The 25,820-nt window shown below is 40.5% G+C and overlaps 2 protein-coding genes across 8 annotated transcripts in view; one reads left to right on the top strand and one right to left on the bottom strand.

The window, feature by feature from the left end:
• The window catches only part of adprh (ADP-ribosylarginine hydrolase), a 56,527-nt gene that overhangs the window by 25,152 nt on the left and 5,555 nt on the right, over positions 1-25,820 (bottom strand). For 4 of the 7 annotated variants that reach the window (XM_086064220.1, XM_086064221.1, XM_086064219.1 and 1 more), the window contains 3 exons: positions 19,442-19,694; positions 13,226-13,409; positions 3,024-3,126 (listed from right to left, as the gene is read on the bottom strand). In XM_086064220.1, the coding sequence (XP_085920346.1) occupies positions 3,024-3,076 (53 nt within the window). In that variant the 5' untranslated portion in view covers positions 3,077-3,126; positions 13,226-13,409; positions 19,442-19,694. Of the gene's footprint in view, positions 1-3,023; positions 3,127-3,940; positions 4,075-13,225; positions 13,410-19,441; positions 19,695-25,820 lie in introns of those variants that run through there. The other 3 variants (XM_086064222.1, XM_086064223.1, XM_086064226.1) reach the window with 3 other exon arrangements.
• The window catches only part of LOC147156461 (double C2-like domain-containing protein alpha), a 32,394-nt gene that overhangs the window by 3,380 nt on the left and 3,194 nt on the right, over positions 1-25,820 (top strand). The window contains exons 2-10 of the mRNA XM_086064218.1: positions 4,008-4,366; positions 6,159-6,238; positions 7,589-7,663; positions 8,741-8,850; positions 13,285-13,411; positions 14,530-14,589; positions 19,504-19,706; positions 24,797-24,878; positions 25,079-25,175. Coding sequence (XP_085920344.1) covers positions 4,008-4,366; positions 6,159-6,238; positions 7,589-7,663; positions 8,741-8,850; positions 13,285-13,411; positions 14,530-14,589; positions 19,504-19,706; positions 24,797-24,878; positions 25,079-25,175 — 1,193 coding nt within the window. The remainder of the gene's footprint in view (positions 1-4,007; positions 4,367-6,158; positions 6,239-7,588; positions 7,664-8,740; positions 8,851-13,284; positions 13,412-14,529; positions 14,590-19,503; positions 19,707-24,796; positions 24,879-25,078; positions 25,176-25,820) is intronic.

The following is a 25,820-nucleotide window of genomic DNA, read 5'->3' as shown; positions in this document are numbered from 1 at the left end:
ACAACCAAAGTTTACCAAGAAGAATATGGTAAACAACGGAAGACTACCAGCATGTTGTGCTATCGTAATAGCGTAGCACTGTGGTTTTTCACAGACAACCTAATACGTTAAGGGGGCCCACTTCATATTGTGTTTAGGAAACATGCTAAAATGGTTAGCATGCCGTATTGTCCACTTATGCTAAGCAATCAGTAGCAAAGCAAAGTGTTTAATAAAAAAAGAAAAAAGAAAAAAAGTGATATTGTCACTGAGCCCTGGTGTTTATGATTTCATTAACACAAAAAAAAAAACTTAAAAAAAAACATGAAAACTGGTTGCAGAATCCCGCACATGTTCTGGCTTAACATTCAAAAATTCTAACATTTCAATTTGATTAGTAAAATATGTGGTGGGTCAATAATTTTTTATTTTTTTTAAAGTGCAGTGGGCCACAAATGCTGCTTTGGGGACTAAAATGGTTGTCCATCATTTACGCAAAAGAAGAGCCAGTGGCCTGTCAACATGCTCTCAGTCAAGTAAGTCAAAGGAGTTGTGAGGCTGGCAGCTGGCACGCTGCCGTGCGCCCCTGATGATTGTTTCATCCTCAGCCAAGGAGACACTGGCTCGGATGAGCTGTGATGCGCTCGCAGCGCAGAGACCGGTCGCCACCGTGACAAACGGCCTTGCGATTCTGTTGAAGGTCAACAGTCACAGCCAAATATTTGCCTGAGCCGCTTTCCGACCAGAATGCAGCGCTGCTTTACTGATAAACTGCAGCCGCTTCCGATGGAATGTGGCTAGCAAGGTATTGTTTAAACTCATATAGTTCATCTAAATGTAAAGAGCTTTTTTTCAGTCTGTTGGTCAATAGTTTGTTGATAAATATGCAGCATATATGGTAGTAGACAGTATAAGTTTGGCCCTTTTACGGCACAGATTTGGACTCTTCCGATCGACGATAACGTTTAAAAAAAAAAACGGTACGTCCAGGTTAAATATTCCCCACTGCTCGGGAATGCTAGGCGCTAAGCTAACGGCTGCGGCTGGCTAGCTATCACGGCTAAAGTACAAATTTTCGCCTCCATGGTGGTGAGTAAGTATAATTGTGACTAATATCAATATCGCTAAAGGAAGAGCTTGAAGTCATGCTAACCGCTAAGCTAGCATGAAACATAGCGTTAGGGGGAAACAAACGAGAATACTGTAAGTGCTTGGGTGTTGATGAGTTATTAACATTGTTTTTCAGTTTTAATTTATATTTTAGCCGTTTTGGATTTAGTTATAGCAGTATAGCTCAATGAATAGAATTGTATTCTTATCTGTGTTACTTTCATGAGAAAGGGCAACGGGTTTGTTCCATTTGCTATCTAAAAGGGAGTTTTAGTCTGGGGCCGGTCTCTGCCGGTCGGAAGAAGGGAGTCACAGGCTTATTATTATTGTTTTTCTCTAATCTGATTTATACCCATGGGAACAGATTCTCTTGTATTCACTGAGTTGTAACCAAATGTACTGTGGGCTGATGGGTGGAGACTTTTCGGATTCACCGACTTTTCAATAAATAAATGATGTGCCGGAGTGGACGAGACAGAACCTGATGGAACACGGCTTCAGTGTCGTCAGCTTTTGTCATCAGAAGCTTCTGATAATTATAATACCTTTGCAAAGGGACTTCTTCACCAGGATCTCACCATTCAGTTAATTGAACACGCAAAGAGTACAGTACTTAATATTGTCTACTCTAACAGTGTATAGTATACGTTTCACAGAAATCTGAACTGCATTACTGAACAAATACTTATACAAGGAGCAAAAGTAGCTTGCATGAAAGGAATTTCCCAAACTTTGCTAGGCTAATGTGACCATTGAACTGAAAACGGACTAACCTTTTTGTATTTATATGAGCTGTTTCATCATCCCAGTTGTGTGAATAGTTACGCTAACATGACAGAAACACATTTTTGGGGTCTTTTTTTTTCGACCTTAACAAATTTTGATTAAAAAATATATATATATTACGAAGGGGCTTCTGACACTGAATTGGTTTTCCACACAACTGTCTTGGAAGGCATAATCACACCTGGGTGGCACAGAGTTCGTTTTATTCTGGATTATCATCTGTATGCAAATTTTTTCCCAAAAAAACACTCGATCATTTTTGTTTATGAGGCCTGCGTGTTGCTGTGTTGGCTATTTGGATCGCTTCCATTATTTGATGCAGAGGCCTGCCAAAACTGTGAGAAAGTGTGTGACTCACCTCATCTGCTGCTCCAAGTCTCCAGCTTTTTTTTTTTTTTTTTTTTTTTTTTAACACTAAACTCCGGAGATATAACACCCCGAGCATCATCTCGCTCCCGATCGATGGATGCTGCAGGTGGTCCAGAGGGGGATTTATCAACCACCGAGGACAAAACGCCCCCACCAGGGCCAGCTGCGTTCCCGTCTTTAGAAAACAAAAGCCTTTAGATCTTTTCCATGCGGCCCCCTCTTGTTTATTTAAGGATGAGAACAGACGCACCGGGCCCGGCCGTGGTCAACTCGGCGCTCCGCTAAGAACTTTATATAACCGTCATCGTGCCATTATACTGAAGCGGGCTCGGCTATAACCGGTAGATTCCATCCCATAATCACCTGATTGTCTAAGGAGGATTTAGATGACACGCTGCAAATTTGATCGAGGAGGATGGCGGCTTCGGGCGGGAGATTTGCTACGCGTAATACTTCCTCTTTTATCCTAGTAGCCTCGGGTGAATTCCAACGTGGTCCACGCAAATGCAAATTAGAGCGCACCATCTGCTGTTTCCTACATGTAACTTCCTTTTTTGGGAGACTTGTAATTATTGCATGTCCTTACTTCCGAGGAAATGAAACCCTTATCCCGTATGAAATTCCCCGCATTGGGAATTGCAAGTTGTTGCCAGAGCAACACAATTACAGTGCAACTATCACGTTTTGCTGTAACACAGTAAGGTAAGGTTCTCACTAATAACATTCCGGGGAAGATTATACCGGTTGACGGCACTGTGGCGGATGATAATTGCCCATACCTGTAGGTGCGAATGTGATTAGGTGCACACCGGGTCCGCTGTATAACCAGCATCTTGGCTCAGCTTCCGTTGGAATGGGGCTCCGTCCGGCTCGGCTACAATCCTGAATAGAATACGCAGGAGAAAAAGAACGAATACATGAATGGAATTATAGCTGTTGCAGTACAATTTCAGTAAGGCAAGGTAGCTTTATTTACATACGGAACAAGAAAAAGATGTCGGAGAAATTGATTACAGAAATGCTTTCGACCTTAATCATAGGTATGCAAAGTGTTTAACCTAGATTTAAAAGCATTTACACTTACGCGCACACAACAGCTAAATGCTTACTCACCATGTTTGCTTTGCCCGAGTCTGCTAAACACTGCTGGGTTTATATGTATTCAGCATTTTTAATTATACAGATAATAACAGACGTTGCGATTAGGACCTGACCGATTAATCTGCCTTTTTTTTTTTTTAAACATTACAAGACAATATTTTAAATAAAAGTCATCAGTCGAATATTGTTGCCTGTTGTAAGTGTTAAGGGACCATAAACAAGATATTTAATTCATGATATATTTGGGTTTAACAAAAAAAACGGTTTCAACCGTAAACTCATTTATTGATTTAAAAGATGCAAGTGCGTCGAATCAAACTGAATCGTTCCACTTTGAAATATATCGAGATAGACATCGAATCATCTTTTATTGACGAGGTATATCTTAGAAGTAAATGTCATATTTACAGCACTGACAAGTTCTTTCAAATCGCACACGAATCCTTCCACTTTGAATCGTTTCGCACCCCTCCCCACCCAAAACCGTATCAAATCATCTTCGGAAATATGGTGATGAATCATCAGTTATCGGTTGACCCGGCGTCCACTTTTTCATTAACTTGGATTAAAATAACAATATTAGAATTCATCTTACTGGAGAAAATCGATTCGATGTACTGCCTGAATTGAGATGTGACGCTACTTTTCTTCTTCCCCTTCAGCCTTTCGACCTTCATCCCAATGACCGTGCGGAAAGGAAAAACTTTAGCCATCACCATCCAGGAGCACATGGCCATCGACGTCTGCCCGGGTCCGATCCGGCCCATCCGCCAAATCTCCGCCTACTTCCCCCGCCTCTCGCCCACTTCCTCCTTCTCGGAGCCGCTCTCACCCAATCAGACCGGAGCCACCGCCACCGCCACCGCCCTCAGCCCCGGCGGCACGGGTCGCGGCGGAGCGAGCGCCGGCCTGTTGTCGCCCTCGTTAGCGGCGGGAGGCGGGGGCGCCGGGGGCCCGCTGTCCGCCATGAGCAGCATGGACACCTCCATCGAGGTGGACAGCTGTGACAGCGACGATAACAGTGAGTCACTTGGAACTTTCTGGAGCGATAAATAGAAAGCATCTGTCCAACATTCCAGTGGTCCCCGGTACCGGTCCGCAGGTCGATTTGGTACTGGGCCTCATAGACGTATTAATACAAAAAGTATAAATGAGTTTTTACCGTGTCTTTACCTCTTTCTAGATCCTGTGAATAACACCGCATCCGTGTGTAATATACACCCTTAAAATCCCACTTACATAATTATTTTTGTATTTATTTATATATGGTGTGTGTATATATATATATATATATATATATATATATATATATATATATATATATATATATATATATATATATATATATATATATAAGTTCCATTTATATTTATTTTTTTGTATTAAATTTTTGAATTATATATATTTTTTATATCTTATTAGTAATTTTTTCCCACTTTTATTCTTAATGTATTTATTTATTTATTTTTTATTTTGGCAGTTTTGGTCTATAGCATAATACCCCCTTGATTTTTTGGGGTTCAAAAATAAAATAAAATAAAGCGTTCATCACAGTACAAACAACAAAAACATGCTTTCAAAAAGTAAAAATTCATCAGAATTTACTTTGCTCCTTCCCACCACTGCCAAAAAAAAAGAACATTTCAATCCGTATCAAAAATTCTGCTGAAGCTTTTCATTCTCATCTCAAGAATCCTCTAAAATGCTCTTAATTAAGAACGTCCCGGTTGTCTCCATGATTGAATGTGTCGCAAATGTCACACATGAGGCTCCAAAGAAGAACGTCACGGTTTAATGCACGATGTAGCCTACATGCTACTATTTTTGAACTGAAGAATTCTATCAGGTTCAAACCCCCGGGACCTTTAACACAGGCAATGTGCGTCATTGCTGCAAGGAGAAAAAAAAGTGGGAATGAAAGAACGTATACAGTCCTTTAATAAGTCACACGTGTAGGTGTTAATAAGAGGAATGGCATGAAAAAAGAAATCGGTTTCACATTAATTTTTTTATAGCACGAAAATACATGCATTTATTTATTTATTTTAGGGGTGTCAAAATTAGTGTGTTTATTTTGAGTTAGTTTAAAGTTCCTTTAACGCCACACATTTGTGTGTGTGTGTGTGTGATTAAGGACCGCCCCTTACTTGGAAAGTCTGTAATGGGGGAATTTCAGTCGCAATGCAGCCGACACAAAAATTTAGCAGTAATAAATGAAGAAATAATGCATATATTTGTGGAGACTGGGGTCAAATTGTATTTTACTATTTTAGAAATGTGCAGAATTTCACAAGTTACTTCATGTTAAAGATGATAAAATTAATATAAAAGGAGAAATGCATTGAATTGTCATCAATGTCTTACAAATGTAATTATGCCATCTAGTGGCAAAAAAAAAAGACCTCAACACAAATCAATATCACACTCGTTTTTTTTTTACAGCACAGCATATCTTTTTCATTTTAACTCAATTTTGTGAATTTTATGAAATTACTGTATCACTGACTAAAAGATGCAGCCATATTTCTATTAGTTTTACTTCTTTCTTTTTTTTTTTACACACATTTGTTATTTACATATTTATGTTAACAAAAGTATGAAAACTTTTATTGTACATTTAGTACAGCTATAAAATTTGTGAGTTAATTATTGATGCCATGCGATTAATTATGACAAAAAAATGTAATCGCCTGACGCCCCTAATTTATTTATTTTGACTGACGCTGACTACAATGTTTCCAATATTTTCAAGCAATTAAATCGTTCACAAATTCCAACAAATCCTTTTATTATCTATTGTGTTTTATTAACAGCATCTTTGGGGACTTTGGAGTTTGACCTGCTGTACGATCGAGCCACCAGCTCCTTGCACTGCACCGTCTTGAAAGCAAAGGTAAACAAAAACAACTATTTTTTTTAATTATTTTTTTTATTTTAGGGGACTGGAGCCTGAAACGGATTCATTTAAATGGGGGGGGGGGGGGGACTGTAAAGCTAAAATGGTGGGAAAAAAATCTCTCCTTTCTATCCTGGGTTGAGCTATTTAGCATAAAAATTAAAAAAATAACACAAATCCAATCAGGATCAAAGGTGCTTCTCCTCCATTATCTTCTTTTTTGGGGGCGCTTGCATGTCATTTGAGCACATTACAAACACTGCGTTTGTTTCGCCGAGAGCTCGCCACTTTGATGTTGGACGCCCTCACGGAGCCGCCGGCGTGGCTGTAAAATGTCGATACCAGCGGATGAAAGCATTTGCAAAGTTGTTTCCGAACATTTGGGATAGATGCGTTCAAAGACGGCCATGCCAGGCGGTAACGACACAATCGAACAGTCACATGTTGTGTTTGGGCTCACTCGATATGATGAGTGAATACTTGCAAGAATATTAACTCATTCGCTGCCATTGACGGCTATAGACGTCCAAAATTCATTTGAACAACGTCTATTAGTTAAACTTTTTTTTCTTCCATTTTTGTTAACGAGAGTATGAAAACCTAGATTTTTTTTTTGTACATTTAGAACAGATATAAAATTTGTGAATAATCGTGAGTCAACTAGAGAAGTCATGCGATTAATTACGATTACAAATTTTAATCGCCTGATGCCCTTAATTTTTTAATAATCTTTCCTTTAAAAAAAAAAAAAAAATTTTTTTTTTTTAATAATCTTCTTCTTTTCTTTTTTTTTAAAGAAAAATATTATTTAAAAATTAGGGGCGTCAGGTGATTAAAATTTTTATCGTAATTAATCGCATGACTTCACTAGTTAACTCACGATTAATCACAAATTTTATATCTGTTCTTATACAAAAAATAATCTAGGTTTTCATACTCTTGTTAACAAAAGTGGGGGGAAAAAATTTAAACTAATAGAAATAGTTCAAATGAATATTTGACGTCTATAGCCGTCAATGGCAGTGAATGAATTAAAAATAACTTTACTGTATTTTAATGTTAGTCATTATGGTGATGAGCATTTTTTTGAGGCAGCGCTTGGTGTGAAAAGTTTGAGAAGAACCCGTGTCTAGGTCAACCCTGATTGAATAATTAATCAACCGAAGTTTGCCTCCTTTTCTCATATATCCGCCGGCCGCGTCTCCGTGCAGTAATTCAGTCTATAAATGAAACCTCCACCTTTTCCGCCAGCTCGTCGTCCTTTAATGGATGTTTCGCTCAAATATCCTGCGTCACTCTTTCGTTTCCCCTCACGTATCGTAACGCCGTCTTCTCTGTCTCTGCAAGGGTCTGAAACCGATGGATTTCAACGGACTGGCCGACCCTTACGTCAAGCTGCACCTTTTGCCGGGAGCGTGCAAGGTCGGAATCTTCTTATGGGAATAGAAATGCGTAGTTTTTCTCTAATTCAAAAGTGTTCTTGTGGAATATTAGATGAGAGCTGAAGGTAAATTTATCTCTCTCTTGCGCTTCTGCCATTAATCATGTCGAAATGGAGTGCACTACTCTACTAATTTGCTGTCTAACTGACATCAGCAAAGGGAATGTTTGGATTTTGTTGTCATACATCATTTATACTGAATACAGAACAGTGGTTCAATTGGATATATATATTTTTTTTTAAATCAATAAATTGCGCCTTAAGCAGCTTTTTTTCTTCACTGGCCAATGGGGCGTTGATGATTGAGCCCTCTGAAATCTGCCTAGCAACAAGTGACAACCAACTAAAACCTGTGTTATTTATAACAGAACCAATTTACAATGAACAGTAGACTTTTTTTTCCCACAACTAGTGCCACTTTTGGGCTATTATTGCCCGACTAACCCTTGTAAACTACTGTGGTGCACTATTAACTCTACTGGGCCCATTATTAGGCATGTTCCATGCACTAGTTGGGCCTCCTGGATCTTGGGGTAACACCAAAATAACCATTTGTAACATGTCGGTGCCCAAGTTGTCCTACTAGTGTGAAATATTGTGCTGTAGTAAGACACAGCCATTTTACTAGTGCACAATTGTGCTACGAGTGCTCTGAATTGTCTTACGAGTGAAACGAAACAAGCGTATACACTACTAGTGTGAAATAAGGCCTACGAAATCTGCCTAGCAACAAGTGACAACAAACCTACCTACCTATTTAAAACGAACAATAGACTTTGTTTTTTCCACTACGAGTGCCGCTTTTATTATGCAATTAAAATGTGTAAATTACTGTGGTGCACTAGTAGCACCACAGGGCTCATTATTATCCTGAATCTAGTGGTAGCACCAAAAAAAAACACGAGTAACATTTAGGTTGTCCTACTAGTGTGAAATGTTGTGCAGTAGTAAGACACAGCCGTTCTACTAGTGCACAATTGTGCTACTAGTGCTCGGAATTGTCTTACGAGCGAAAAGAAACAGGAGTATACAGTATTTTTTTTTTTTGTATTGCGCAGGCCAACAAACTGAAGACCAAGACAGTCCGTAACACTTTGAACCCGGTTTGGAACGAGACGCTCACATACTGCGGCATCACCGAGGAGGACATGTATCGCAAAACGCTGCGGTAAGTATTCCCGTCTCGCTCCTTCTTGACAGCAAGCTTACTCTCTCGCGGCTTCTTTTGACGCCGACCTCCCGCGAGCTGCTTTTGGGCCTTTCATGCCTTCTGTTACGCCGCGTTCCCACGCTCGCCGCCACCAATCCTGCCAGCCAGCCGCTGCCCACCGGGATCAGTGAAGAGCTCCCCTCATTCGCTCCCCGTCTTTGTCCAGCCGTGACAGATTGGGGTCACGCTTCAGCACCACGGGGTGTTTTCATTTCCTAGACCCCCTGCCACCACCAAAGGTGAGAAAAGCTGGGAATCGTCACGTCCACGCGACAAAAAGTTTGGCCGCGTTGGATTTAAACGGGTTTGACGGACCAGCTCCGGGGGGGGGAAATGGCTGACCTGTGACATGGTGTTCGGCGGAGGAGATTTAAGGGCGGGAGAGGACGACGTATGCATTATAACGAGGGCTGAATCAAATTCAAATAACAGATGATTCGGCCGCCTATTTTCAGCCCAGGAGTTTAACTCATTCACTTGCAGCCATTTTCACTGAAGCAACCCCCTTCGCTCCCGGCTGTTTTGCTGGATTTGGACTGATTTTGCAAGGCCCACAGATTGATGTGTCCTATTGCTATAAAAACATGGAAACTACCCCCCAAAAAAAGATTAGAGTCTCATCTTTCATTAGGAAAAAAAGTATATTTGTACATTAGAATATAGCTAACTTTCATCATTGTTCTCAAACCTGTTGAAAACACTGGGGAAAAGAGCTTGTTGCAACATGGCCCTGGCTGCTCTCTTATACTCTGCTGCCACCTGCTGGCCATTTTTTGTAATAACTACCATTGCTTTAAGCGATCTCTTCAGGTCAGAAGCTGCATAAAACAACAACGTATAAATACGTTTTTGGGACCGTGGCAGTGTATAAAATAGAACGTTTGTATACGTTTTTGGGAGCAAATTAGTTAATAGCTCGGACAAGCCCACCAGAAGTTATTGATTAGCATAATGAAAACAAAAAATACTTTCGTTTTGACTGAATAGACCTTGATATGAAATCATTGTGGTCATCCGCTTCTTCCTTGACAATCACGCCATGTTTTTGTGGTTCAATAAAAATGAATACTGCACAGCATATTGTAGAAGGCGCCACAAAGCCCAATACCGGGTCGCAGTTTTTCCGTCGTCTATTGTCTATTAGTGTTGCCAACTGTAATTTTTTTGTGACGGTCCACTTAGTCCACGTTGCTCGTGTCTTAAAATGGTTCCTTTGAGGTTTTCCTTCTTTTTTTTTTGTGCCATCGAAAGTGAAGTCTTAACTCTGGAGATTAATTTAAATTCTTTAAAGTGTTAAAAAAAAATTAACTCCGTTTTATTTACTTCCTATTATGACCTATAACCTGCAGCCAAGCTTAGCCATAGAAATATACTTTCTATTTGATGATTTTTACAGGAATTCCAAGATTTTACTCGAGTAAATATCCGTTAAAAGCATTAAAGTCAAGTCAAGTTTATTTACATAGCCCTTAATCACACAAGAGTCCCAAGAATTAATGAAAAAAGTAGAAGCAGAGGTAGAAAAATGCGATTAATTATGAAAAATTGTCAAATGAATTAGTTAAAAAATTACAGTCACACGATAGGCCGGATCAAATATGTGTTCATCCGCATCAAGCTATAATTGAATAAATGTGTTGTATGTTAGCTGTGAGCTCCACACCTAATGTATATGTACCATAGAAATAATCCGGCTCTGTTAAGAAGGTCAGCTCAAATGAACCTCAACTCTGCATTCAGTGTAAATAAATGAATATTAAGCACATGATTACATTGGTATGTTTTTTTTTTTTTTTTTTTTTCAATGCAAATACAAAACGAGCATCATTGTGGCTTGGTCCTGGAAAAATTCAACCTTGAGAGACACTTATTCTTTCTGAGATATGAACAGGCAGGGTTTTTTTTCTCTCCCAAAAGTCACAACACGAACACTAAAAGCAAATGATCAAATTTCTGCTCCGCTGCTTTATTCAAATGTGACAAAAGAGCAGAACTCTATTTTCCTGTGATGCAATTTCATTCCCCCCCCCCCCCCCCCCTTCACTTCCCCACCTACATGTTTTATCTCCGCTGCTGCAGGAAGCAGACGCGGGAATTTGTCAGAGAATGTCATTTGAAAAACGTGTCATATTGATTATAGTGCCATTTTACTGGGTGACTTTACATAGTTTACTGCATATTTTGGGGTATAAAGTTGAATCATTGTATACAATATGCTGTGGATGCCCATTTTTTTCTGGTGGCGGGGGAAATAAAAACGCTAAAAACAAATGCAAGATATTTGTTCTGGGAAGTGAAAAAAGAAAGTTTTGCTCCGTATAGAAATGATGATTTTCATTACACTATGCTGTATCCGCAATGGTCATTTATTCTGGACTTTTAAATTGACTACACACTAAGACGCAATCTTTTCTCTTCTTTTTATTTTTATTTTTTTACAAAACGGAGACGATAGATTTTAGACTGGGTAAAACCAGGTCTAACGTGTGGCGCAATTCGTGTAAAGCAATTTTGGCGGATTTGATCAAAGCGCAGGCAGACAGATTCAGCGCCCGCACGGATGTGTGTGGTATAAAATGTGATTAGTCATGAGTTAACTATTGAAGTCATGCAATTAATTACAATTAAAAAAAATTATCGTCTGACGCCTCTAATTTTTTAAATAATATTATCTTTTTTGTTTTATTACTTAATTATTTAAAGTCAAGATTAATCACAAATTGTATATCTGTTCTAAATGTACAATAATTTTTTTCCTAGGTTTTCATACTCTTGTTAACAAAAGTGGATTTTTTGAAACTAATAGAAATAGTTCAAATTTTTGACGTCTATAGCCGTCAATGGCAGGGAATGAGTTCATTGCACCCCTCTAATCTGCGCTTCGACCACTCTGATCTAAATACGTGTGGACATCCACTAATGTTATGTTGCAGCACATCTTTTTATTTCCGACCTGCGCCCAGACGATCCCTTTACTCTTCACATTTTGCGCGTCAGCGCCATCCATCATCACATCTCGTTCCCTTGCCCTTTTCAAAGGTTCCCAAAGTGTCTGTAATCTGAGATACTTGACTGGATATTACCTCCGACTTTTGTCACCCGTGTGCCCGGGGCAACATCCGGCCCCCTTTTTCAAGCAATAACGTCTTTTATCATCACCGGTGCCTTCTGTCGGCTTTGTTACCAGATCGAACGAGCTCGTCTCGTCCATATTTGTATTTTCCTAAATGGCGGAATCCCATTTGAAATTCAGTGCTGCTTCTTTTCAGCGCCAATACCGCACAAAGCCAAATCTCTTCAAGCGCTGTTAGATTGGAACGAAATCTTGCGTCTGTCACCTCAGCCACGTCGCCCACGCGCCGTCCCCTCCTCACGGCCTCCCTCGCCTCGCAAACACGCTGCCTTCCCTCCACTGGCCCGCTCACTGCCACTTTGGCCTTGTGCAGGTGGCAGATGTCAAACTCGGAGAGAGACGCATAAATATGGATCGGCTCGGTCCTGCATGATACACTTTCCCTATCCTGAGGGGTGATGAAAGTAGCACTTGTACAAATATATATATTTGGTATATACAAGTGACGCAAACTAAAATTGTAGATCTGGCGACAGTATAAACAATTCACCTCACTTCACGAATAGCAGCGTAAAAATCCTGTTTTTTTTTTCTTAACCAAGCTGTTTAATGCCACTCCTATCCTAACTTTACTGTCAAACTAAATACAAATCAAATGTAAATATTTGCTGTGATTACTAATAGCATCTACTTATTTAAATATACTTACTCACAAATGCTTATTCATTTACTTAGCTATATACTTTACCCACGACTACTTTTATTACCTGCTTGCTTGGCTAGCTAGCTAGCTAGCACATGCGCTCATTCCACTGTATTTAAAACAACCTTACAGTTAGCCTGCTAGCTTAATGCTTAGCTATTTACTTTACCCACTACTACTTTTATTACCTGCTTGCCTGGCTAGCTAGCTAGCTAGCACATGCGCTCATTCCACTGTATTTAAAACAACCTTACAGTTAGCCTGCTAGCTTAATGCTTAGCTATTTACTTTACCCACTACTACTTTTATTACTTGCTTGCCTGGCTGGCTAGCTAGCTAGCACATGCGCTCATTCCACTGTATTTAAAACAACCTTACAGTTAGCCTGCTAGCTTAATGCTAACGCATAAGATAAATAAAGACACTGGGCAACAAACAGTATGCTATCAAGATTGTTGACCAAATATTATTCTTTGCTTTAAAAAAAAAGACTAAACATTCTTGTCATCCTCAAGTTCAACACAATTTATTCTCATTCGTCATTCATCAGCTTGTACCTTTTATCCGCGTGTTGGTCCTCCATCAATTTCCTTTTCCTCTTTCTTGCTCTTTCCAGGGTGTCGGTGTGCGACGAAGACAAGCTGACGCATAACGAGTTCATCGGGGAGTCGCGGGTGGCCCTGCGCCGCGTGAAGCCCGACCAGACCAAACACTTCAACATCTGTCTGGAGCACCCTCCTCCTGTGAGAAGAAAAATACACGCTGAGAAAGGACAGAAATAACAAAAATCTTGACCTTGAACAACTAACTTCCAGTGCGATGTCTATTAATCATTTGAAGACGTGAACATTTTAATTAAGGGAACGCATAAACAGAAGGCAGAGATAGGTTCAAGCAATGACATGGGCAGTAATTATTTTACAACACATTTGTATTTATTTTTTTACACATATCTATTTATGTAAAACAAGTACTATACAAATCAAATAATAGTATACGTATTTAGATATACAGCAATTACTCACAAATGCTTACTTATTTATTTACTTAGCTATTTACTTTACCCACTTATTTGTTTACCGGTACTTGCTTACATATACTTGCCTGGCTGCTAGCTAGCTAGCTAGCTAGCAAGCTACATATACTGGTATACATAGTTATCTATACTAAACTTAGCTAGCTAAGCTACTTGCATAGTTACATAACTACTTACAGTATGTACATACTTACTTACTTTACTTGCCTACTAACCTTACTTATACTAATACACGTACCTATTTTCTTATGCACCTACTTTTATAGCTTACCTATTTCTATGACACAACTAGTTATTTACCTATCATGCTTACACAAAGGTGAACCACTTTTAATCTTGCAAGAATAACATTGTATAAAGAGCCATTTTCATAGAAATAATTAAAATATAAATGTGTAAAATTACTCCAATTCTAATTGTACGATTTATGTTAAATATAAGAGCAGCAACAAAAATTATAATAATGATTTTAAAAAATTGAGTTTTGAATAAAAAAATAAAAATAAATAATGATTAAAAAAAATGAACTGTGACTGCTCGGAAAACCTACATACATTGTGCTATGTGTGATCATGTGCAATAGTAACGTAATCATGTGCTAAATGCTATCTTTGTAGCATGACTTAACATGACGGCGCAAATGGATTAAAGTGTCAAAGCATGTTGGGAGGCTGCAATTCGACGAAACCCTCCGAGGCCATCGGGCCATCTCTCACCCCATGACACGCACGCGCGCGCCCCGTCGTTTTTCAAGTAAGCCGTTCCTCAGGCCTGACTCTTCCCATCTTTTTTCTTTTTTTCTTTTTTCTTTTTCTTCCCCTGCAGCTGCCCTCGCCCACAGCCATGAGCACGGCTCTCAGAGGCATCTCCTGCTACCTGAGAGAGGTGAGGAACGCCTTCTATCCGTACGCTTTCTTTTCCACATGCAAAGCTGGTGAACGCGTTCCCAGCTGACTTTGGCTGACCCTGGGCCGATCGCGCGTCAGTCACAGAAGTGACAAGCAAGCAGTCACGCTCACGTTCACACCCACGAGCAATGCGCTGCTTTCAATTAAAAATGGCGGGCTTCAGTAGGGATTTATCCGACTTAATCCACCTCTTAATACCATCACTATCACGTTGCAATTATAGCAAGCTATAGAAAAACGGAACACGTACATCATCCGCAGAAACAATATTGATCTAACAACATGACAAAAATAAAATACAGAGATGCCAAAGCATGTCATCAACTCTGAGGAACATTCGGGATATTTTGTTTGTTTATTGTGAAAGAGGAAGTTGAGTGAATAGTTTAGCTAAGTTTTTTAACTAGCTAAATTTAATTAACTTTTAGAGCAAGGTTCTTAATTTTTATGAGTTTATATATGTATTTTTTTATGCTTAACTGTAACTTTTAAGTTTTTGTATTAGTTTTAGTTTTTTTTATTTGCATGGTGTATTTGTCAAGTGCAAGATACAAAAAAACCTAATACAAGAGCTTTCAGTGGACTTAATTGACAAACATGAAAAGGAAGGACATTTTCGCTATAATTCAAATTTTTTTACATTTTCTAAACGTAAAATGTAGTTGAACCCATTCAAACCCCAAAAAACGTATAAATACGTTTTTAATGCTAGATCATACAGAAGGCTTTGATTGAGCTTGTGACATGAAGAGGTTGCTTAAAGCAATGGTAGTTATTACAAAAACGGCCAGCAGGTGGCAGCAGAGTATAAGAGCTCAGCCAGGGCCATGTTGCAACAAGCTCTTTTTGCCAGTGTTTTCAACAGGTTTGTGAATAATGATGAAACTTAGCAATATTCTAATGCTAATTGCTGCAAAACGGAAACAGATAGAAATATACTTTTTTCCCCCTGATGAAATAAGAGTCTCTAATTTTTCTTTTGGTGGGTTTCATGTTTTTATAGCAATAGAACAGAATATTCTGATCAGTCAAAATCCAGTAAAACAGCTGGGAGCGAAGGGGGTTGCTTCAGTGAAAATGGCTGGGAGTGAATGAGTTAAGTTAGTTTTTTAAAGGCATTTTCTGTTTTTATTTGACTTTTTTTCTTTCAATTTTAGTTATTCAGTCAGTCTTTGTTAACTATAATTATATTGATTGGCACTTGTCGGTTTCTGAAATTTAACGAAATATTTTTGATGAGTTTTACAGGGTTTGGAATTTTTTTTGTCTGAATGGTGCTACTACGCCACTATACTCTATACTATATTTGGAGAGGCAAATCTTTTTTTTTTTTTTTTAGGTGTTATTTGTTGTAAAAAGCTTTCAAAACCCTGATCTAGCCTAAATAGCGGGGATAATTCACTGGCTTCCATGTTTGTCACCAAGCCGCTTTATCGATTCTGCTGATTGTTTTCGTGACGTCCGTCCGCTCCCTCTCAACCAGAACAAAAAAAAAAATCCTTCCCACTGGTCTGTGGGCGTGCTGGGGCGGCCACTGACGCCTATTTGCTTCTGCCTCCCTTAATGAGTCGCTCGCTATCGACCTGCGGAGGGTCTGAGCTCTTTCATTACCACACGCACTCATGCAAATTATCATCCCTAATTGCCAAGTCCATCAGTCACGCAAACGCACTCACGTCTCCAATTCCAAAATACGGGAACTTCCGAGCGACGGAGTTGCGAGAAGAGAAGCCGGGGAGACAATTAACAAAGGGAGGATGGATGCGAGGCGTGCGGCATATTGATCACTTTACTGTGTGTCCTGCTCTCGCCTGGAGATAAGACTTAATGAGAGATGGAGCGATACAAAAAAGAGAGACGAGAGGCTGGAAATTCAGCTTTTCTGCTTTTATGAGAAATTGCAAAGGGAGCTTTGCCTGGCCATGATGGAGTTCCCATATATAACTACACCACCCGCAAATAACATACGTGCGTTTGCTTCCGGCCAAGTGGGTGAGTCACGGCCTCCCACTTCTGCCTTTTGCTTTTCCACTTGTCGCTTTGCATCTTCTCCGTCGCCTCGCTCGTGTGTCAAAACCTCCAAAACCAACAGTATGCGGTCGTCCATGTAAAGCACCGACGGCCGCAGCCGTAATTATTAATGGGACTCGGGGCCGACGCTTCGCCCCGGAGTCAGGCGGCTTCTCACCTCTCGCCGCTTGATTTTTAGTGCAGGCGCGAGGCGGCGGCGGCGGCTCGGCTTAATGTCACATGGACCTCGCCGACATTTTACAAATAAATAAATGTGTCTTGGAAATTTGACACGACGCCAAGAAGAGTGTTGTTAACAACACGGTCAAATTTGAATGATTAAGAAAATTGCCAAGTATATAAAATGAGGCTACAAAATTGTGAAAAGCCGTTCTCACTTCTTTTGAGCGAGGTGGGCGTGTCCGCTCAATGCGCTAAAACCGTCCTGGAAACAACATGGAAAAATGGATGCTACTTCGTCTAGCATAACATAAAAATATGAAATAAAATATATCCACTTAAAGCCTCCATTGCCTGGAATATATCCCACCAGGTCTTTGCAAGGCTTTTCCATGCCACAACAACGAGGCGCTCTAAAGCAGCCACACCAAGACGAAGATTCAGTCCCCGTGCTGACTGTCAAATCTGACTTAAAAAAAATCCTTCTTCACTATTCCGGCTTTCTCCGTGTGACATGCGCACACTCAAGGCCAACAACGAGGCACTCTAAATCCCACACACTGGCTGTCAAGTCAGACATTTAAAAAAATTAAATAAAATTCCCCAGCTCCTCACTCTTCTGTCTTTCTCTCCTTGACGTGCGTGCACAGCCAACAACGGGGCACTCAAACAAGCCACACCAAGGCAAAGATTCAGTCCACATGCTGACTGTCAAATCAGATTTAAAAAAAATAAATACATAAATAAAATACCCCCTCCCCTTGCGTGACATGCGCACACTCAAGGCTGACAACAAGGTGCTCTAAAGCCTAAAATCCAAACCCCCGCTCCGCACATTAGCGGTCAAGTCTGACAGTTCCCACCTCCTTACTCTTCTGTCTTTCTCTCCATAATGTGCGCGCACTCACAGCTGACAACGAGGCACTCAAAAGCAGCAACACTGGCGCAAAACCCCAGTCCAGACGCTGGCTATCAAGTCAGACTTTTCAAAAAGTTGGTTCCCACTCCTCACTCTTTTACCTCTCTCTGCATGACATGCACTTACAGCCAACAACGAGGCACTCTAAAAGAGACTATCTAAAGGCATAGTTAGTCACATTTGTGCTAAGTTCTTATATAGTTGGGCAAGTGGAACTCACAAAAATAAAAGATCGAAAGGTTTCATGCTGTATCTCCACAATTCAGAAATCTCAGACTTGACTTTATTGGGCCTTTGAGGCAACAAAGTACTTTCCAACTAGAATGTCCATATTTTCAAATGACACAGAATGAGTTGCATTCATTCACGTTAGCCTTAGACAGCGTGAAAGTGCTCATCAGGAGCTGGTTTATTGCCACATAAACGTTTCACACCAAGAGGAATTTGTCGTTGTCTATCGTTGCTGGCAATAAAACAGCCCTAAAGTGTGTAGTTGAAAAATGTTCTTGTCAATGTACACGCACACACTCACACAAAAACATACATCAATATAACATTTCAGCCCAACATACAAAATCAATATGTTTTTCTTCTTTGTCAACATCGAAACTAATCCCTGCAAGTTTGAGGACTGAACTCATAAAGCGCATCAATATGAATTGCCGCCCGGGCTACCGCATGCGATAAAGATTTGTTAGCATTTGCGATCGATAGGTTTCACTTTCCTAAACAACTCATGAAATGTTGAAGAGGATCTGCTTTAAACAACTCAAACAAAAGCATACCAAGGAGCAAAGTCACACTACGTTGACCTCTTGACCCCAGCCTCATCATCATCATCATCATCATCATCATCAGGCTTATCGTTCAGAAATCGTTGGGTTCTTGTTGGACATTCGCGGGAGGATAAATACTTTGACATCAAATTTAGATATTACTATGACTTAAATTCACATTTGATTGCGCAAGTAGCAAGTGGCAAGCCAGTAGATCCGCCGCTGTGGGAGTGTGCACAGCAGACTTCAGTTATGATCATTTTACTCCTTTAACTCATTCACTCCCAGCCATTTTCACTGAAGCAACCCCCTTTGCTCCAGGCTGGTTTACTGGATGTTGACTGATTTTGCAAGACTCACAGAATATTGTGTTTTATTGTTATAAACACATCTACCAAACTACCAACAGAAATATTAGAGTCTCTTCTTTCATCAGGAACAAATTTGAGCATTAGAATATAGCTAAGTTTCATCATTATTCACAAATCTGTTTAAAACACTGGGGAAAAGAGCTTTCTGCAATATGGCCCTGGTTGATCTTTTATACTCTGCTGCCACCTGCTGGCCGTTTTTGTAATAACAACCATTGCTTCAAGTGTTCCCTTCATTTCAGAGGCTGCATCAAAGCCTTCTGTATGCGCTAGCATTAAATAAAAAATAAAAAAAAACATAAAAACGTATAAATACGTCTTTGGGGCATGTTAATATATATTATAGAACGTATATATACGTTTTGGGGAGCAAATGCGGCACACTAGAGCCTCTTAATTTCTGTAAACGTATCTTACACCGCACCGTGTTTCATCACAAACCATCAACCTGACTTCCGCGTCACCAAACGACAAAAGCCCCATATCTTATCTTTACAATGCGTCGGGGAAATATAAAAAATGAATTACAGTTGCCGCCAGTGCGGCGTCGCCGTGTTACTTTTGATTACTTACGGGGCTCCCGCAGCTCAACCTTCTGTTGCTCTTCTCATCATGCGCCTGCTCGCCGTCCTCAGTGGGAGACGGAGCAGCAGAGAAGTCTGGAGGAGCGAGGCCGCCTGCTGCTGTGCCTGCAGTACGTCCCCCCGGCCGACGTGGAGGGCGAGGGGCCGGGCGACGCCAAGGAGAGGGTCCGAGGTGGACTGTGCGTGGGCGTCAAGCGCTGCGCCCACCTGGCCGCCATGGACGTCAACGGCTTCTCGGACCCCTACGTAAAAACGTAAGGAGCGCGACACGTGGTTTGGAAATGATTCTGTCTTCTAAAAACACGTCTTTTTTGTTTTGTTTGAGGTCACAACAGCAAAAAGTTTAGTGTCCAAGTCACTGCTTTGCTTGACAAAAAGTGTGTTTGCTCCGTTTTTTGGGTGAATTCTATGCGGGTTATTTTAGCGCAAAAATATAATAATAATAATAATAAGAAGAAGAAAACTTGTAGTCGCAGAAATCGCCACTAGGAGTCACAAGTGCTGTTGCTGTGCAGATACAAGTGTGAAAATGTACTTTGAGTTACTTTTGCTACAACAACAAATTGATATTCTACAAGTTACTTTTGCTACAACAAATTTATTTTCTACAATTACAAGTTACTTTTACTACAACTACAAGTAACTTTTGCTGCAACTTCAAATGTCTTTTGTACAAGTTACTTTTGCTACAACTACAAGTAACTTTTGCTGCAAATTCAAATGTATTTTGTACAAGTTACTTTTGCTACAACTACAAGTTACTTTTGCTGCAACTACAAGTTACTTTTGCTGCAACTACAAGTAACTTTTGCTGCAACTTCAAATGTATTTTGTACAGGTTACTTTTGCTGCAACTACAAGTTACTTTTGCTACAACTACAAGTTACTTTTGCTACAACTACAAGTAACTTTTGCTGCAACTTCAAATGTATTTTGTACAAGTTACTTTTGCTACAACTACAAGTTACTTTTGCTGCAACTACAAGTTACTTTTGTTACTTTTGCTGCAACTACAAGTAACTTTTGCTGCAACTTCAAATGTATTTTGTACAAGTTACTTTTGCTGCAACTACAAGTTACTTTTGCTGCAACTACAAGTTACTTTTGCTGCAACTTCAAATGTATTTTGTACAGGTTACTTTTGCTGCAACTACAAGTTACTTTTGCTACAACTACAAGTTACTTTTGCTACAACTACAAGTAACTTTTGCTGCAACTTCAAATGTATTTTGTACAAGTTACTTTTGCTACAACTACAAGTTACTTTTGCTGCAACTACAAGTTACTTTTGTTACTTTTGCTGCAACTACAAGTAACTTTTGCTGCAACTTCAAATGTATTTTGTACAAGTTACTTTTGCTGCAACTACAAGTTACTTTTGCTGCAACTACAAGTTACTTTTGCTGCAACTACAAGTTACTTTTGCTACAATTACAAATGTATTTCCGACAACTCCAAGTTATATTTGCTACAGTTGACAATGTGCCAAATTTACCTCCACGTGTGCAACATGTGCGCGCCGCCTAATAAAACCTCAGAGTGTCATTATTCTGTCACATATGGACGACTTGGTGATTGCATTGAGAACTCCAAAGGCACTTAATAGCGCTATTGCCCCTTTTACAGCGTGACAACGCCTCTATTAGTTTCCGTCACTACATTTGGAGTCCAACAATGAATCCTGCGGGGGTCGTTAAGTCAACGAAAGCGCAGAAACAATCTCATACTGTACCCCTGACCCCCCACGAGTCACCCGTAGCCGTCACTCGCAAACGACTGGCCGATCCATCAAGATAACGGCGACGGATGACGGCCGGTTTGCCACAAGTGGGAACCGCCGCCGGGCCCGTTCATTCGTCAAGTTAACGAGGGCGCCGTCGCGCGTGGGAATGTCCGTCTTCAAAAAGGGAGCGATGGACTCCTCGCTTGGGGTCGCGCCGCGGAGCGGACGTGAGAGTCTGGCAGGGTTGTTAGTGTCACAAAAGACCACCCGTCGTTTGATTACTCACCGGCGAAGGAAAGCAATACTGCGCATGTCAGCGAGGTCAGCGAGGCTTTTCCGCTTGAGCGATGCACTCTGACAGCGAGGAGACAAACGAGCGCAGAAATGTTCTTAATGCCACACTTCTTTTTTTTTTTTTTCTCTCCGGGGACCTCCAGCTCGTTCCTGGAACGAGCGGATGGCCAAACAACCCGCAGTCATGCCCGCGCTTGAGCTCACAAATAGACGCGCGCGTGATGGACACGCCGCACAAATTAAGGGCGGGAGTCACAACTGTGCGGATTTGGCCCCATCCGATGTTTGTTGTGACAGGGATTGCGCTGCAAAGCTCCTCAGAGTTCGCCAAGCAGCCCAAACATAAATAAAGCAAGATTGGATGGATGAATCCATATTAGGGACCAAATTGGATTCGTTAAAAACAACGACTATGTTAAACTAAACAAATTAATCAATAGTGACATTATAATAATTTTCTTTAAAAACACTGAAATTTCCATGCAGCAAGCATGTCTGAACTAGGGATGGGAGCGTACCGATACCAGGTGTTGGTATCGAGGGGATAACAGCCTTATTTTAAGTATTGTGTTCCCGTTAAGGCTGCCAATACTAGTCACCGATACCTGGAGAAAAACAAAGACTGACATTCAGTCCTCCTCGCCAGTAGTTGGCGCTATACCGTGGCAGTTTGACATATTGTTGAATCATCACCTGCATCAGAAAGAAAGTACATTGGTCACTTTTTTAATTTATTTAAGGAAATCAAACATCCCTATTTCTGTAAATAAAACAAAAGTAAATAATTTGGTTTAAACAATAAAATGTTGGAAGGATGGCATTAAACTAAAAAATAAATAAATAATGAAATTTGTTTAAAATGTTTTGGGGAGAATCTATTTAAAACTCATTCGTTTAAAATAAATTGTAATAATTTAGATTCATGCATGGAATTTTCCAGACAATTTTAAATTATGAATAAGTAATGAAGAAAAACAATATGTGACTATTTTAAAACTATTTAAATAAATTAATAATGGAGTTTATGGGTGGAATAGACCATTTTAAACAAAACCAAAAATATACTAATATAATATTAAAATAATATTTTAAACTATAAATAAATAGTTGAGATTGTTCTGTAAAAAAAAAAAAAGCTAAACCATTGTTAAATCCTAAAAAAAATATGATTTTTTTTTATAAACCAAAAAATAAAATCAGTTTTGATCACAAAAAAATTTAAAATCTTAATAAAATACAATGATAAAAAAAAATGGTGTACTGTACATGCAACACAGTAACAATTTAAATTATTGTTTAAACATTCTCAATGTTCAAACCTTTATAAATTTTATAAAATAGGTACATTACTGTAAAAAAATAAATAAATGCACGCAAAATTGCCCCGAAAAAATCCACGAAACGGCGAGACCGCAAAAAGTGAACCACGTTATAATGGTAACAATTTTAAGGTGCCTCACATCCAACGTTATTTTGTGCTGTTTTACATCTAAAACTAAACTAAACAAATCCCATCTCGTTAATTAATTGTTAATTTAGCAATTGAGGACATTCCTAAGAATTGCCCGTCCGTCCGTCCGTGCCACACACGCGCACAAAACGCATACACGTGTGCTGCCAAGTGAGCCCCCGCATCCCACTCGTACGCGGCGATGCGCCCGCCGCTTTGTTCAGCTTGACGTGTGCGCTCGCATCTCTGGCCTTTGGCGTCAGAATTCTTCTCGGAAGACGCTTTGTTGTGTCTGCGAGCGTGTGGGAACATACGCTCGCAGACACGTCCAGCTGTGGGTGGGAAGCTGAATACGAGATTTAGCTGCGCTCCTTCCAAATATATGTCGGGGGAGTGGGGGGGGGGGGGTTTGGATGGCAGATCACTGGCAGATGCTGATGCAATCTGTGGCGTCGGTATCAAATATTTTTGTCATTAAAATTACATAATCGTACCTAAGCATCATGCAAATACGAGACACAACAAACAACCTCCAAATTCAGCGACCATAGATTTTTTTTTTAGTTGTCGTCGCTAATTGCGATAAAAGTCGCGTCCAAGTCGGTTAACCGATGATGTCATTGATGTTTCATCTCAGCCCAGTATGACGTTTGTGATCGCAGGTCCCGTTGTGCCACTCGTGCAAATATCTTAGGACTAGTGACGATTGGGATAGCACAAGCTAGCGAGGCTAGCTAGCTACTGAGGCTAGCTAGCAAGAGCTAGCGATGCTAGCTGCTATTCTTATTTTCATTTACACCGTGTTGTCGCCAGTCAGGAAGATCCGTCAGACCATTGTTTGGCGGCCTGACGGTATTTTTGAAACACTGACGGAATACAGGTGGCATTTTGGGGACGAGAAGAATCTATATTTTTGGTCTAAAGTAGTCCTAACTGTTTCGAAATGAATAACATTGTGTGCTATTCCCCATCCTAAAATAGCGATGTTGAAGCGCGATTAAAATAACGATGACTGGTTGAATCGGCGGAGGCCGATGTCCGTGGATCTCTGCTTCGTCTGTCCTTCCTTTCTTTCCTCAGTCTCTCCTTTGGTCTCCCTAATTTGTTGGAATTGAGATGTTTCTGGGGTTGGTGAAAGACTCTGGTTGGTAACCCGGTGGGTAGTAGAGGTGATGTCTGGTCGGTGCTGGATTTCACTTTCCTTTCTTTCCTTTGATCCTTCCTCGGGTCTCCTGACAACCTCACGACTAGCTGGATTCTGAAGTATTCGGTTTAGGTGAACGGTATGGGATTTTTAATAGGCTTTAGGTGAACTCATGAGTACACCCTCGCACGCACGCACACATGCACATACAAAATAAAAAAATTAAAAATTAATTTAAAAAAAGAGAGCAATGATGATGACATGTCAAATTGGTAAAATTACAGAATGAACAATATTGGGCTGTCCAAAAAAAAAAAAGAGGATTTTTTTTTTTTAATTAACAAAATAAAAAATTAAATAACGATGACGGAATGACGGGCTGGAGATGCGCAGACGTCCGAAGACTGTGTCAAATTGTTGGACGGACATTTCTCGAATCAGAAGATGCGACATCAAAAACCCTTGATTAGCGATGAGGCGAGCAATTTTCACCTCCTTACTCGCAGTATCAGAAAATTGGATAATACCGCTCAAACTTAATATCTATTAGTGTTGTCGCTGGTGTTTGCAGTGGTCTCGAAACGGCAAGAATCAGCCCTGCCTCCGAAAATCCAGGGATAACGCGCTTGGCTTTCCATATGAAAATCAGCTTAGAAAAATCATTGCTATTCCCTGCAGCAGTCGGCCGAGCGGCAGTAGACGATGACGCTGTCGCGCTCTTTTTTTGTCTCAGGTACCTCAAGCCAGATGTTCAGAAGAAGTCCAAGCACAAAACCGCAGTCATAAAGAAGACTCTCAACCCGGAGTTTAATGAGGTACGCCGCCAGTGTTCGTACGCGCAAATGCATGAATGCAAAGCGAAAGGCTCATTTAGGTTCTCGTAGTCCTCAGACACACTCTGCTGCATCCCGAGCCAATTACTGTTTGCATACGATCATCACGGGCGCAGCGGGCCAAGGCTGTCGGAAATAACGGCTCCGCCTTTTTGCCCCCCCCCCCCTTTTTTTTTTGTCAGGAGTTCTTCTACGAAATCTCCTTCTCAGAGCTCGCCGCCAAGACGTTAGAGGTCACCGTGTGGGACTACGACCTTGGAAAGTCCAATGACTTCATCGGTGAGTCGGAAACGATGCGCGTGGCGGCGACGTGCCGGGGTACTTGCGTCCGTCATTCTCCTCAGACGCCGCTAATGACAAACCCTTACTTGTCATTTGACAAAGGAAGGGCAATTGAGAAAACAGGGAAATGGCTTGACTGCTAATTTTAGCCTTCTTGTGAAGTGTTCCTCAAGGACAACCCCAAAAAAAATAAAAAAAATTCAAACACAGCTGTGAGAAATTTTGGGGGGGATGAGTGAGGAGAGGCGGCAATAAAACAGGCCAAAATCCAGATATCAAGGGAGTAAGGCAGTTTGCATACTAATGTCGTGAGAGTGTAAAACGAAGTCTCAGGCCGTTTTCTACAGAACGAGGCGCTCTAATATCCATGCGTAGCGTAGCTTAGGGAACGAGAGCCCGGATAGAGAATGCAATATAACAGTGATTCTTAACTGTTGTCACGCTGGGACCCGTACCTTCCTACTATTGCAAAGTCGTGACATTCCCTGACACAAATTCTGCATGTGCTTTGTGGGGACTCGGTACATCTCAGTACTGTTCTGAAAAAATCTGAATATACATTTTGGGACCTGACCCACCAAATGAGAATCACTGCTCTTGAATCTACCGACTACTTTTTTTTTTTTTTTTAGATCTCAGTCA

This window comes from Leptonotus elevatus, chromosome 20 (genome assembly GCF_054856555.1).
Source record: "Leptonotus elevatus isolate MCC_2025b chromosome 20, RoL_Lele_1.0, whole genome shotgun sequence".
Taxonomy (NCBI): Eukaryota; Metazoa; Chordata; class Actinopteri; order Syngnathiformes; family Syngnathidae; genus Leptonotus; species Leptonotus elevatus.
The sequence above is the reverse complement of the archived record's forward strand: the minus strand, read 5'-3'. Positions and strand labels throughout refer to the sequence as shown.